This window comes from Rhinatrema bivittatum, chromosome 17 (genome assembly GCF_901001135.1).
Source record: "Rhinatrema bivittatum chromosome 17, aRhiBiv1.1, whole genome shotgun sequence".
In the NCBI taxonomy this organism is placed as follows: domain Eukaryota; kingdom Metazoa; phylum Chordata; class Amphibia; order Gymnophiona; family Rhinatrematidae; genus Rhinatrema; species Rhinatrema bivittatum.
In genome coordinates this window covers 9,253,413-9,268,994 of record NC_042631.1, presented here as the reverse complement: position 1 = coordinate 9,268,994, position 15,582 = coordinate 9,253,413, and the positions used below count along the sequence as shown (strand labels likewise).

Here is a 15,582-nt window from a genome sequence, read left to right as displayed (position 1 = left end):
TGGAAGATGCACAGATACGCCAAATAGGGTGATGGAAACTGGAGAGAGTTAGAAGCTATTTGAGTGAAGAAATGTGCGGGCAATAAACGTACATGCTTTATATTTATTCTTCTATTATGGCAGAAGAAAAGACGGCATGGCAACAGCATCAAAGAACAGCTTGGATGTCCAGCATTCCTGGAGACCATTGCTAGATTTGGGGAAGTGTCTGGCTATAAACTGAATTATGATAAATTTGAAATTCTCCAGCTCAGGCCTGGGAAACACATTCCAAATTGCTTCTTAGATATGAGGGTGATGACGGAATGTTTTCAATATTTGGGTATTTGTGTCCTTGTCAAACTTAGAAACCTATTTGCTTGGAATTACCTGCTGGTGCTAGCTCGCATCAAGCAGCACCTGAAAGATTGGGCTGACATACCAGTGTCTTGGGAAGGTTGTATCAACCTGGTCAAGATGTCTATTCTTCCTAAGCTGTTACATCTTTTCCAACATATTCCTTGTATGTTATTGGTGCAAGTGTTTAATGAGTTGCACAGCCAAGAGAGTAAATTTATTTGGAACCATAAACCCACGCGAATAAAATTGGATATCCTTTGGCTGCCTAAAAAACAAGTTCATTGTAACCCACCCTGAATGAAAGAAGGGCAGAATAGAAATCATTTTAAAATAAAATAAAGTGGGATTGGCACTGCCTAATTTTAGAGTTTACTACTGGGCTGCGCGATTGATGGGCATGAAGCAGTGGTTAGCCATCAAGATACTGACTGGCTGGCAATAGATGGGGAGCAAGCAGAGGAGGTTAGTTTAGCAGTCCTCCCCTTTCTGCCAGCCTCCTCTCCTCTTAGTAGAAGAGTTTGTAGACGTAACCCTATTATTGCTCACACGATACAGGTGTATTGCCAGTTGACCTTCTCTCCAGCTTTTAGGGACTGGAGGGATAAAAAGAGTGTTTTTTGTGGAACTATGGGATGATGCAGAGTTTACTCATCAGGCCTTGGTAGAGGCATTTGAACTGGAGGATGTGTCGCTGGCTCCCCTCTTGCATGCACTGGGAGGTAAAGTGAATCTACAGGCCCCTTTGCACCAGCTCAACAGATTGGAAAGTTATATGTCTGCATTGAAAGCGTAGTCTAAGGGGATAACAAATATTTATTTATTTTATTTAAGGCTTTTATATACCGATGTTCCTGTACTAGTACATATCACGTCGGTTTACATAGAACCAAAGTTGGAAATTACATCAAACAAGAGGGTACAGATAATAGGGCTAACTTCGTATGAACTTATAGATAAAGCAGCGAATATGAATTGGGGCACCCTATTGCACAAGTTTGGGGTGGAAACTTCCCCTTGGCTTATTGCTGCGTGGAATGACGATTTGAGTATAAAGCTAGATGCTAAAGCATGGTAAGGAATCTGGACAGAGGCACATCAGGTTTCAATTTCTTGCAGAAGGGTGGTCTTGATGGTTAGACTCCTCCACTGGATGCATCGTACTCCAGTATACCATGCCAAAATGTTTTTGATATATGATACCAGTTGCTGGAGGGGCTATGGGTAACAGGGTAATTATGTGGTGGCATTTATCTGGTTCTGGGGGGAAATAGCGCAGGAAATATCTAATATTTTGGGTATCCCAGTAAATGTTTGCCAGATTTTGGGTTTGTTGGGGATCTGGCAGGGTTCACTGGTTCTGCAGCCTTTATGACCACTGGGGGGGGGGGGGGGCAACTACTACTAGCTGCCAGATTTACTATAGCACAGTTTTGGAAGTCACACCCAACAATGGGCTATTGGTGTGTGCAGGTGGCCAATACATCAGATATTGAAAAGTTGAGATAAAATTGGCAAATTAGGGTTTTAAGTACCGTCAGATACGGGGAAAATATCTTAACTTCATGGAGGCTCAGGCAGGGTTGTGATTTATAGCCTGTCTTGCGCCTTCTAGTATTGTTTTGCAGCCTAATTACGTTCAGGATATGGAGATGTATTTTATCCAGATTGTATATTACCTTGAATAAGTGTTGGCAAATTTTAATTTCTTGGTTTCCTGGTATGCCTGAACGTTGTTAAATAAAAAGTTTAAAAAACAAAACAAAAAACAGCTTGGATCATGGGTCAATCCTTTATTTTCTGGGCCGGAAAAAGAATGGCGATAAGAGAAGGTAGTGAAGCGCTAGACTACAGGAAAAGGCTGTAATAAATTGGATGGGACAAAGAGATATGAAGTGGGACCAACTAATTCCCAAGTTCTGGAATGCAGCCAGGGCACACCCCAGGCCAGATATCATCATCGTTCCCTTGGGAAGTAACAACTTGGTGACAAGAAAAGGAATAAATTTAATAATAATAATCAAACAAGACATGATACTGATCACTACAGAGTAGCAAGGCGTGGTCATCATCTGGTCCCATATCATTCCCAGATTGCTTTGCAGAGGATCCAGGAACAAAAAGGAATAGAAATGAGTAGGAAGAAAGTGTACAAGGAAGAGACCAACTATATGAGAACCCTGGGAGGGACAGACGGAATTAACAACCCAATTGGAAGCTCTGTTCGGACTGGATGGGGTCCACCTTACAGATATAGGTCTGGACATTTTCAGTCTAAACCGGATAATTGAAGCAATCATAGACAACAAGGCTGGGGTGAGGGGTCGGGCCCTACTAAGATTTTACTGGTCCCTCCTGTGGTGACAGCTCACCAGCCATAAAGAAAGACAAGGAAAACAGAGCACTCTGGTGCCATTAGTTTGATGGCACCTGGGCTGGTGGGAGATATTAGTTTTGATTGGGTTCAAACAGACCTGAGTATCCGGAACACAAATATCGGGTGGCAGGGAAGGTGTGAGCATAGTGTAGACAAGAATAAAGGACTCAGGCCAGGAATATGGCTGGGTACTTGCCAGGTACTTGTAACCTGGATTGGCCACTGTTGGAAGCAGGATTGTGGGCTTGATGGACCCTTGGTCTGACCCAGTATAGCATCTTCTTATGTTCTTATGTTTGTAGGATGTGGAAGTCTAAATTGTTGGGGACAGCACAGCATGGTTATAGATACTGTTTGAAGCTGTGACCTATTTTTCTCTCCTGTTGTAAAGGTTTTTGGTATTAGGTATTGGTAGTAATCTTATTATGTTATAACATAAGGCATGGGGGTAACCTGCACAGAGTGTAGTTACTACCCTTAACAGAATTCATGAGGTAATCTGCACAGAGTGTAGTTACTACCCTTAACAGAATTCATGAGGTAATCTGCACAGAGTGTAGTTACTACCCTTAACAGAATTCTTGGGGTAACCTGCACAGAGTGTTAGGTACTACCCTTAACAGAATTCTTGAGGTAACCTGCACAGAGTGGTAGGTACTACCCTTAACGGAATTCTTGGGGTAACCTGCACAGAGTGGTAGGTACTACCCTTAACAGAATTCTTGGGGTAACCTGCACAGAGTGGTAGGTACTACCCTTAACAGAATTCTTGGGGTAACCTGCACAGAGTGTAGTTACTACCCTAAACGGAATTCTTGGGGTAACCTGCACAGAGTGTAGTTACTACGCTTAACGGAATTCTTGGGGTAACCTGCACAGAGTGTAGTTACTACGCTTAACGGAATTCTTGGGGTAACCTGCACAAAGTGTACTATGCTTAACGGAATTCTTGGGGTAACCTGCACAGAGTGTAGTTACTATGCTTAATGGAATTCTTGGGGTAACCTGCACAGAGTGTAGTTACTACCCTTAACGGAATTCTTGGGGTAACCTGCACAGATTGGTAGTTACTACCCTTAACAGAATTCATGAGGTAACCTGCACAGATTGGTAGTTACTACCCTTAACAGAATTCTTGGGGTAACCTGCACAGAGTGTAGTTACTACCCTTAACAGAATTCTTGGGGTAACCTGCACAGAGTGGTAGTTACTACCCTTAACAGAATTCATGGGGTAACCTGCACAGAGTGGTAGTTACTACCCTTAACAGAATTCTTGGGGTAACCTGCACAGAGTGGTAGTTACTACCCTTAACAGAATTCTTGGGGTAACCTGCACAGAGTGGTAGTTACTACCCTTAACGGAATTCTTGGGGTAACCTGCACAGAGTGGTAGGTACTACCCTTAACAGAATTCTTGGGGTAACCTGCACAGAGTGGTAGGTACTACCCTTAACAGAATTCTTGGGGTAACCTGCACAGAGTGTAGTTACTACCCTAAACGGAATTCTTGGGGTAACCTGCACAGAGTGTAGTTACTACGCTTAACGGAATTCTTGGGGTAACCTGCACAGAGTGTAGTTACTACGCTTAACGGAATTCTTGGGGTAACCTGCACAAAGTGTACTATGCTTAACGGAATTCTTGGGGTAACCTGCACAGAGTGTAGTTACTATGCTTAATGGAATTCTTGGGGTAACCTGCACAGAGTGTAGTTACTACCCTTAACGGAATTCTTGGGGTAACCTGCACAGATTGGTAGTTACTACCCTTAACAGAATTCATGAGGTAACCTGCACAGATTGGTAGTTACTACCCTTAACAGAATTCTTGGGGTAACCTGCACAGAGTGTAGTTACTACCCTTAACAGAATTCTTGGGGTAACCTGCACAGAGTGGTAGTTACTACCCTTAACAGAATTCATGGGGTAACCTGCACAGAGTGGTAGTTACTACCCTTAACAGAATTCTTGGGGTAACCTGCACAGAGTGTAGTTACTACCCTTAACAGAATTCTTGGGGTAACCTGCACAGAGTGGTAGTTACTACCCTTAACAGAATTCATGAGGTAACCTGCACAGATTGGTAGTTACTACCCTTAACAGAATTCTTGGGGTAACCTGCACAGAGTGTAGTTACTACCCTTAACAGAATTCATGGGGTAACCTGCACAGAGTGGTAGTTACTACCCTTAACAGAATTCTTGGGGTAACCTGCACAGAGTGGTAGTTACTACCCTTAACAGAATTCTTGGGGTAACCTGCACAGAGCGGCAGTTACTACCCTTAACAGAAGCATGGGAGCATCCTGCATGGAGCCACAGTTACTACCATAAGAAATTGGCTGGGCAGGCTGGATGGGCCATTTGACCTTTATCTGCCACCATTACTTTGTTGTGTGGGTTAATAAAATGTTGAGGTGAAGTGACACAAAAAGAGTGTGGTTTGTTTGAGGGGGAGGCTGTACGGTGTGGCTGCCCTTGTTAAGTAGTTTGGCCTCATGTCTGGACAAAGCAGGCAGTCTGGAAACAGTTTGAACTACTGGTGCTGTGATCAGACATTACCTCTGTACTTTCAAAATGCAAAAGAAAAAAATAAAAATCGTCATGGGGTACAAAGTATTGCAGATGAGTAAAAGTCAGAAATGCAAACCAAGAAGTTTGGTTTGTAGGTAAACAAGGTTTGCAGCTCAGGATGCTCCGGGTCTGGTTGCTCACGGTCCAGGGATGGTGGTACATTTCACTCTGGCTGGGAACCCTCCCCTCCTCGTTCACCTGCCAAGGCTTTTCTAGTCCTAATGAAGCAATGAGGAAATGCTTTATGGTCCCGTGGCTCTTACATGTTTGAGGTTATTTATCCACTGCCTGGCTACCTGCCCTCCTGGAGTAGTTAAAGCCGAGCCAATATGGGTGCAAACAAACTCCAGCAGATGGCTGAGAGAGTCTGGGCACACAATAGGGCTGACTCATACCCACTGCCTTTCCACCTGGGCTGCTCTCGGCTGCAGCATAAAGAGGATTGTCGGGGCTGCAGGCCTTCCCTTAACCCTTTCAGGTCCATCCAGGCACCGAGCCTGCCATGAAATCTATTCACCCTCCGTGGGGGGGGGGGGGGGAGGAGAGACAGTGTTGTATGAGGCATCGTTTCACTTCCTCCGTTTTGAATATAAAATTGATCAATTAAGTGGCAGGTTACAATGAGCTATTTTGGTTTAAAAGGAGGGTAGCACCATAGCATTATGAAGTTATTATTATTCATTGGGAAATCTACCCTGCCATGGCCGACTTATGCAAAGGGTGCCAATGGATTCCTTAGGGCACACTCAGCCGTGAGAGCTGGAAGGTGAGTGCATCCTCTAAGGATATCACCTGGATAAATGCGGAGCACTGCTAGCAGCGTTTGCACAGGGCATGCGCTGCTATTTCAGTGGCTTCTGTGCTCGTGGAGAGAACGCGCCTGTGGTTGCATCAAATGTTCCTTCGGGTGCAGACAGGGGAAACCCTCAGCAGTTCAAACACTGCCGAACCGCAGTTAACTCCGGGTGCCAAATCCTTCTCCCTACGGACACATTTGGTAGAAAGTGCGAAAGGGAGAGGAAACCTATTGGATGAATAGCAAAAGCAACCTACGGGGCATAAAATCTCCATGCGATTACTTGATACAGATTGATAATACATACTCCGGCCAGAGGTGGGTGCACATGTATCTGACGCAATAGGTGCAGTAAAACTTGCTAATTGCACACAGACAGGGACTTATGAGCCTTTTATGAAATTAAAAAAAAAGAAAGTTCGAATTTTCCTAACCCCCAAAATAGGCAGTTTCTTCCTGTTCAACCTTAGGGAAAGCGTTCCTTGCCGAACTGATACCACACCCCAAGAGGTTCCAAGAAGCAGACGGGTTCTGTCTTATTATGTAATGTAAATGCCTTTTCTTTAAAGTTGCTCTTCGTGCTAAAAAGCACGGGAAAGCCTCTGTAATGCTCCCTGTTCATTCTGGGGTCTCTCCGCATGTAATCTTGCGGGTTCTGAACTTGGCTCGGCTGTTGCCTTTCTGTTCGTCATCGGAAACGTCTGCCCCGGCCAAAGAAAGAAGTGTAACCTCGGCGCAGAAGACGCTGCAGTAGCCAAGGACGAGGTCCTCATAATTAAAAGTAAATTAAGACAGCCATGCACGGCTCTAATTCCTAATTAAAGAAAATTAGAAAAAAAAAATAAAACGCGCTGGGGCAAACAGATCAGATGCTGATTTTTTTTTTTTTTAGGAAGCAAATGAATAGAACAATTCCTCCCATATTTCCATGTGGAGGGATATGCTGTGCTTTCCAGCTAATAATGCAATCTAATTAAGCAAAACAAAAGACCTCGCATAGAATCCCAACAGGCAAATAATAAACAAGGTCCCGGACGGGAGGGAGAGGCAAAGGTGCAGCTGGAGGGAGAGCCCTGGGCAGCGGCTTTCCTCCTCCCCGCCTGCCTGCGATTGGCCACAGCCCAGCACTAAGCAAAGCCTTTTCATAAGCAGCAAGCGGAAAGCAAATATCATCCCGGGGCTGGCAGGCTCGGCGCAGGGAGCCCGCTGCAGGCGCCGGGAGTGCGCTTCATGGGCAGAGGAGGGGCCCGGCCAGAAGACCATGAAGGGCAACGAGAAGTTCGGCTCCGTACCCGCCGAGGAGAAAGGCATCCACATCATCAACATCAAGGCCATCGAGGACATCGGCTACGAGCAGCCCGAGACGCTGGTAAGGGAGAGCGGGGCCATCCTGAGGGAGGGGCTGCGTTCTGGGGGGGGGGGGGGGGGCTCCTCGCGCGCTCGCCCTCTTTCTGCTTCGCTTGCACGTCCGGATGGGATGGAGCTGACCGCAGAGGGCTCTGCTCGGGGCTGGGAGCAGAGCTGTCACCCGCACCGGCGAAGCAACAGGTGTGGATCATCCCCCCCCCCCCCCCCCGGCCAGCCCTGATTCCTGCAAGGTGCAATGAGCACGGAGCCGGCCCCAGCCCCTGGCACCGGGAGATCACTGCACTCTTCCCCAGCCTCTGACACTCCCAGCCCCTGGCACGAAACCTCTGTACTCTTTCCCAGCTTCTGTCACTCCCAGCCCCCGGCACCGAGAGATCGCTGCACTCTTCTCCAGCTTCTGTCACTCCCAGCCCCCAGCACCGAGAGATCGCTGCACTCTTCCCCAGCCTCTGACACTCCCAGCCCCCGGCACGAAACCTCTGTACTCTTTCCCAGCTTCTGTCACTCCCAGCCCCCGGCACTGGGAGATCGCTGCACTCTTCTCCAGCTTCTGTCACTCCCAGCCCCCGGCACCGAGAGATCGCTGCACTCTTCCCCAGACCTGGCACCGGGAGATCGCTGCAGTCTTCCCCAGCCTCTGATACTCCCAGCCCCTGGCACGAAACCTCTGTACTCTTCCCCAGCCTCTGACACTCCCAGCCCCCGGCACTGGGAGACCACTGCACTCTTCCCCAGCTTCTGTTACTCCCAGCCCCCGGCACCGGGAGATCACTGCACTCTTCCCCAGCCTCTGATACTCCCAGCCCCTGGCACGAAACCTCTGTACTCTTCCCCAGCCTCTGACACTCCCAGCCCCCGGCACTGGGAGACCACTGCACTCTTCCCCAGCCTCTGACACTCCCAGCCCCTGGCACGAAACCTCTGTACTCTTTCCCAGCTTCTGTCACTCCCAGCCCCCGGCACCGGGAGATCGCTGCACTCTTCCCCAGACCTGGCACCGGGAGATCGCTGCAGTCTTCCCCAGCCTCTGTCACTTCCTGCCCCTGGCATGAAACCTCTGTACTCTTCTCCAGCCTCTGACACTCCCAGCCCCTGGCACGAAACCTCTGTACTCTTTCCCAGCTTCTGTCACTCCCAGCCCCCGACACCGGGAGATCACTGCACTCTTCCCCAGCCTCTGACACTCCCAGCCCCTGGCATGAAACCTCTGTACTCTTTCCCAGCTTCTGTCACTCCCAGCTATTAGCACCGGGAGACCACTGCACTCTTCTCCAGCTTCTGTCACTCCCAGCCCCCGGCACCGGGAGACCACTGTACTCTTCTCCAGCCTCTGACACTCCCAGCCCCCGGCACTGGGAGATCACTGCACTCTTCCCCAGATCTCACCTCTCTAATGCTTGCCAATGCTTCCAGCTTTCTTTCAGCCATCAGAGATTATTCCCAGACTGAACTCTGGCTTCATTTATGAGCGTCTTGGAGCATATTTGCTTAGAATTGAATTACTTTTACTGTAGGGGAAGTGGAACAGTCCCAGCTGAGAGAAGGACCAGCAGCTCATTATTAATATGACCCGCAGACGTGCAAATATTGCGTCATGCACCTGGCGGTGTCCCCCACTGTAGGAAGAGGCTCTGGGGAAGGGAAACCCCCGACCCCTGGGAGAGAAGGGAATCCCCATAAGCGTTCGGGATCGGAGGGGCTGGGGATCACCGTATCAAGCAGTAAGCATGGTTTCGTGTCTGTCTGTGCTGGATGGATGCACCTACCAGGGGCTCTGCAAGGATTTTCCTACAGTCACTGGGGGGTCAGAAAGGAGACCCTTCATTTGTAAGGACTTGCTGTTGGCCGTTTTGGCTTTTGGGGTGGGGTGTGGATTCTGGAAGTCTTAACACTATTCAGAGTAAAGATTCAATAAGAGGAAGAGTATGGTCGGAAAAGTGAAAGAGGGAAGCGCCTCGGGAAGTTCCTTAGTCTCAGAGCCAGACTTGAGCAGCTATGCGGAGAGGGACCTGAGAACAGAGGAGCAGCACTACCGGGAATCCCCATCCCTGGAGATGTGATAAGCCCTATACTGAGGGTCCCCAGCTCCCAGGGAGAAAGTGATGAATCTTCAATGGAGATCCCCGGCTCGGAGGGAGCAGGAGAAGACCCCCGCACTGGCAGTCCCCGGCGCGGAGGGAGCAGGAGAAGACCCCCGCACTGGCGATCCCCGGCTCGGAGGGAGCAGGAGAAGACCCCCGCACTGGCAGTCCCCGGCGCGGAGGGAGCAGGAGAAGACCCCCGCACTGGCGGTCCCCGGCGCGGAGGGAGCAGGAGAAGACCCCCGCACTGGCGGTCCCCGGCTCGGAGGGAGCAGGAGAAGACCCCCACACTGGCGGTCCCCGGCTCGGAGGCAGCAGGAGAAGACCCCCGCACTGGCGGTCCCCGGCTCGGAGGGAGCAGGAGAAGACCCCCGCACTGGCGGTCCCCGGCTCGGAGGGAGCAGGAGAAGACCCCCGCACTGGCAATCCCCGGCTCGGAGGGAGCAGGAGAAGACCCCCGCACTGGCAGTCCCCGGCGCGGAGGGAGCAGGAGAAGACCCCGCACTGGCAGTCCCCAGCTCGGAGGGAGCAGGAGAAGACCCCGCACTGGCGGTCCCCAGCTCAGAAGGAGCAGAAGACCCCGCACTGGTGGTCCCCAGCACGGAGGGAGCAGAAGACCCCACACTGGCGATCCCCGGCACGGAGGGAGCAGGAGAAGACCCCCGCACTGGCAGTCCCCGGCTCGGAGGGAGCAGGAGAAGACCCCCACACTGGTGGTCCCCGGCTCGGAGGGAGCAGGAGAAGACCCCCGCACTGGTGGTCCCCGGCTCGGAGGCAGCAGGAGAAGACCCCCACACTGGCGGTCCCCGGCGCGGAGGGAGCAGGAGAAGACCCCCGCACTGGCGGTCCCCGGCTCGGAGGGAGCAGGAGAAGACCCCCGCACTGGCGGTCCCCGGCTCGGAGGGAGCAGGAGAAGACCCCCGCACTGGCAATCCCCAGCTCGGAGGGAGCAGGAGAAGACCCCGCACTGGCAGTCCCCAGCTCGGAGGGAGCAGGAGAAGACCCCGCACTGGCGGTCCCCAGCTCAGAAGGAGCAGAAGACCCCGCACTGGTGGTCCCCGGCACGGAGGGAGCAGAAGACCCCGCACTGGCGATCCCCGGCACGGAGGGAGCAGGAGAAGACCCCCGCACTGGCAGTCCCCGGCTTGGAGGGAGCAGGAGAAGACCCCCACACTGGTGGTCCCCGGCTTGGAGGGAGCAGGAGAAGACCCCCCACTGGCGGTCCCCAGCTCGGAGGGAGCAGGAGAAGACCCCGCACTGGCGGTCCCCAGCTCAGAAGGAGCAGAAGACCCCGCACTGGTGGTCCCCGGCACGGAGGGAGCAGAAGACCCCGCACTGGCGATCCCCAGCACGGAGGGAGCAGGAGAAGACCCCGCACTGGCGGTCCCCAGCTCAGAGGGAGCAGGAGAAGACCCCCGCACTGGTGGTCCCCGGCTCGGAGGGAGCAGAAGACCCCCGCACTGGCGGTCCCCAGCTCGGAGGGAGCAGAAGACCCCGCACTGGCAGTCCCCGGCTCGGAGGGAGCAGGAGAAGACCCCGCACTGGCAGTCCCCAGCTCGGAGGGAGCAGAAGACCCCGCACTGGCAGTCCCCGGCTCGGAGGGAGCAGGAGAAGACCCCGCACTGGCGGTCCCCAGCGCGGAGGGAGCAGAAGACCCCGCACTGGCAGTCCCCGGCTCGGAGGGAGCAGGAGAAGACCCCGCACTGGCAGTCCCCGGCTTGGAGGGAGCAGGAGAAGACCCCGCACTGGCGGTCCCCAGCTCGGAGGGAGCAGGAGAAGACCCCGCACTGGCGGTCCCCAGCTCGGAGGGAGCAGAAGACCCCGCACTGGCAGTCCCCGGCTCGGAGGGAGCAGGAGAAGTCCCCGCACTGGCGGTCCCCAGCGCCGAGGGAGAAGCAGCAGGATCTGTTTTGGAGTTTCTGCTCCCAGGGGAGGAAGTCCTTGGGGACGTGTGAATCCCAGACGGACTGTAGTTCTGGAAACTGACTTCACTGCTGCTGGTTTATTTCAGTCCCAGCCAGGCTATGGCAACAGACTCGCTTCAGCCCGATTTGCAAAATCCTTTCGATCGCACGACAGAAGAGAGAGCTTTGAGCAAGGAAGTGATTCTTCATGGCAAATCTGAGGTGACTTGGATTACTTAGAAAATACTAAAAGGCCTTGGAGAGAGTTCTGGCTGTACAGAATCTACTTAATTAGAATTTAATACCTGCTAATTGAGCTGTTCCCTCTCACGTGGGCTACAGAGGCTCTTCCTTTATACGGGTGGACTCCAAGTTTCCAAACTCATTTCTTATGTTGGGTCCTCCAACTGCGCGTTATTCATTGCAATAACAAATCTGATCCCAGATCTACTGCACCTTAGTGTATTTCACCCAAAGGCTTTTATAAAGGGAGAGCATCGTACGGATTTCACTCTTTTTCTGAGGGTATTCAATTAAGTAATATTAAGTAATATGTTTGCTCTTGAAATCCGTTTCAAAGTCTGCTTCCCCGCTTAATTCAGCTTTATTTATCAATCCACTTCATGAGCTCAGGATGAGCGGAGGCGAGAGACAGCCTGTGACTTTCCACCTTATTAACCGATCAGATTTCTGGCTTGAGGGCAAGTTACGCAACATTTAACTTCGGGCTTTTCATTCCTGTTCTGTTCCTTGCAAGCAATAGGGGTTTTAGGATCGCCGCAATGAATATGCATGGGAAACATTTGCATTTCTACTATTCTACTGATGCAGCTATATCTCAGGAGAATTCTGAAAACCCCACCGGCTGAGGGGTCAATAGACAAGTTTGGGAAGCCCTCCATTAACCCTTCACAGTACCAAGACCAGATTCAGTTGGAGCTGCTGCTTTAATTTTGCACATTTTGCTGAGTCCAGCTAGGAAAGCAGGCATCAGCCAGAACTGCAGAGCAAGCCCCCTTACTCCCCACCCCTCACCTTTAACCTTCTCCCAGCATGATCTAATTAGGGGTTCTCAGCCCTGTCCTGGAGGCACACCAAGGATGGGTTTTCAGGATAACCATAATGAGTATGCATGAGATAAATTTGCAGACATCGGACATCTTCATTGTGGCTATCCCTTAAGTGGACAGCTGAGGTGTGCTTCCAGTACAGGGTTAAACTGGGATTGATTATGGTGGGGGTCATGGGTGGCCTTTGTCAGTCCCATGGCAATGCTGATAAGTCATTGGTTTGATCAGAGCTGGAAAATGTACCTGAAGGAATATTCCTGGGCTTGCAGGAAAAAGAAAACAAAGGCAAATGTTCCCATGAAGTAATAACAGTCTGTAACTGGCCGGGTTTCATAAATGCTATCCTGCCCTTGATATACTTTTGTTGAGAATACCAAACTGCAAAACAGTCCGTAACTTAACCCTTGAGCTAAGGCAGAAGTTGCTGCTGGAAGACAATTGCTTTGTCCTGACTTCTCACAATGACTCACACTGCCAGCATTTTGGCCTTCAATAATCCAAGTTTGATCATATTCTCAATTTTCCTTTTCTTTCTTGCCCTAATGAATTTTTTTTTCTGAGAATAAGTAGATGGCCAACTAGGAGAAGCTTTACAAAATTCAAATGCTAAAATATCCTGAGCAACAAAATACAAATTGGCACAAAAGAGTGACAATTATTTCATGTTGTCAACTGAGTTTCCTAAAAAAAAAAAAGTGTTACTTTTAGTTTTAATTTTTGTGACATGCAGATGTTTTCACTGGGTAGGTTGTTAGGCTGGAAGGTACTAAGTATTGACTTTACTGATGTGTCCATATATTAGAAGTGTAAAAGTGTCACTCGAGTTGGTGCTTGAGAACCCACATGTGAGTGATTCTTTCGGGTGGTGGTTAGAGCACTGAGTTAAGGGCCAGGGAACCCCGGTTCAGTTCCCACTTCCCCTACTGTGACCTTGGTCAAATCACTTTATTTCCCCATTATCTCAGGTATCCACCAGCTCTTTGGGTCAGTGACTTGTTCTGCCTGAATACTAACAATGCTGTAAGCTACCAGGAGCATTGCTTAGAAAGCCGAGCTTAAATCCCCAATATTATTGTCCCTTTTTGCTTTGAAGCGTGCCATGGGAAGAAAATACACGGGTTCACTTTCACCTCCTTGTTCTGCATGTAGATTTTTGCTGGAGGAGTACACATGATTTGAAAAGCTATCCTCCCCACCCAGAGCACATCCCTGGGAACGCCATCCCACAATGAGCCTAAAAGCTTGAGGATTGTTGAACTGCGCATGAGCTGTTAGCTGCATCAAAGGACAGCAAGTTCTGACAGCCAATCAAAGCACATAAAATGCATTTTACTCATGCAACTCACTTTGAAAATGCTGCTGAAAATGTTTAGACTAAGTAGAAAGATATCATTAGACTCCGACGAGGTGGACTCTCATGCCTCAGTAAATCTGTCTGTAGTAGCAAAAGGGACACAGAGACTGGTGGCCCCTGACAGGCTAATGTGGTTACTGCTCTAGAGGCATTAATGTGACCCTCTAATGTTTGCTTCATAAAGTGACAAAGGCTGAGGCTCAGTGGCCCAGAGAAATGGAGAAATGTGACAGCAGAAAAAGACCATGCGGCCTGTCTCTTCTGCGCATCCACACCAACTGCTCAGCTCTACAGTCCCTACCCCTCCTTCAAAGATCCCCTCTGCTTCTTCCATGCATCCACCTGCTTTTCCTATCGTCTTTCACCTTCATCCCATGACCCCTTGTTCCAGAGCTTCCTTTCTGTTTAAAGAGGCCCTGCTCCAGTGTATTGATTTCTTGGAGCAGGGATGGGCATCTCTGTTCCTGCAGTGCCACAAATAGATCTGGTTTTCAGGACATCCACCATGAAATGCATGAGGCACTGCCTTCACTGTATGCAAATTTGTCATGCATATTCATGGTGGATGTCCTGAAAAGCAGAGATATTTATGTCACTCCAGAGCCGAAGTTACCTACCTCTTTCTTGGAGATATTTAAATGTCCATATCATATCTCCCCTATCTCGCCTTTCCTCCAGGATGGACATGTTTAGATCTTTTGAGTCTATCTCCATATCCTTTAGGATAAAGACCACTGACCATTTTAGTAGCCCCCTCTGGACAGACTCCATCCTGTTTATATCCTTTTGAAGGTGCGGTCTCCAGAATTGTGCACAGCATTCCAAGTGAGGTCTCACCAGGGACCTGTACAGGGGCAATATCACCTCCCTTTGTCTGCTGACCCTTCCTCTCCCTTTGCAGCCAAGCATTTTTCTGGCTTTTGCTGCTGCCTTTATGTAATCCTCTCTAGGAAAATGCAGAATATCAAATGCTTATACATAAAGTTAACCCAGCAATAAGTTCCCAAGTAATGGATACCTACAAATGTGATCTAGAGAGAGGAAGCAGATTGGAAGTAAATAGGTATAAATGGGTATAAATTGCAGATCTATAGTTAAGAAGTAAGTTAAACACCAGTAGTGTGAGCGGTATTAGGAAGCAGTTGGATGGATGTAGCCAGGAAGGTTTCCGGTGGGCAGATGCTACAGGATGAGTCTCTGTTCTGGAGTCTAGGGGAAGGCTTGGTGAGGTAGCAAGTTTCCAGGTGCAGTATTACAGGTAACTTTTCCATATTTTAGGGCACAAACTCTTGGGCATGTGGAGGACAAGATAGAAGGGCCTAGTGGGAAGCCTGAAGTTCCCTTGTAGGGGTGTAGGAAAGCAGAAGTTGGGGAAAATATTCAAGGCCAGTTGATTCACACATCTGAAGACAAAGCAAGGGGTTTAAATTGTATCCTGCTCTCAATCAGGAGCCAGCGTAGCTGATGCAAAATTGGTGTAATATGATCAGTGGATTTGACCCCTTCCTACTGAAGGTCTAGCTGCCATGCTCTGCAAAGGCTGGAGGTGCTTGAGATTGTATTGTGTGATGCCAGGGAACAGAAAGTTATTTATATATATATATATATATATATATATGTGTGTGTGTGTGTGTGTGTGTGTGTGTATGTGTGTGTGTGTGTGTATATTGTGTGTGTGTGTGTGTGTGTGTGTATATGTGTGTGTGTGTATATGTGTGTATA

At 49.7% G+C, this 15,582-nt stretch overlaps 1 protein-coding gene across 5 annotated transcripts in view; it reads left to right on the top strand.

Annotated features, from left to right (window-relative positions):
- The first annotated feature begins 7,227 nt into the window (after positions 1-7,227).
- The window catches only part of ANO1 (anoctamin 1), a 94,143-nt gene continuing 85,788 nt past the window's right edge, over positions 7,228-15,582 (top strand). For 3 of the 5 annotated variants that reach the window (XM_029582441.1, XM_029582439.1, XM_029582442.1), the window contains exon 1: positions 7,228-7,452. In XM_029582441.1, coding sequence (XP_029438301.1) covers positions 7,345-7,452 — 108 coding nt within the window. In that variant the 5' untranslated portion in view covers positions 7,228-7,344. Of the gene's footprint in view, positions 7,453-11,554; positions 11,659-15,582 lie in introns of those variants that run through there. The other 2 variants (XM_029582444.1, XM_029582440.1) reach the window with 2 other exon arrangements.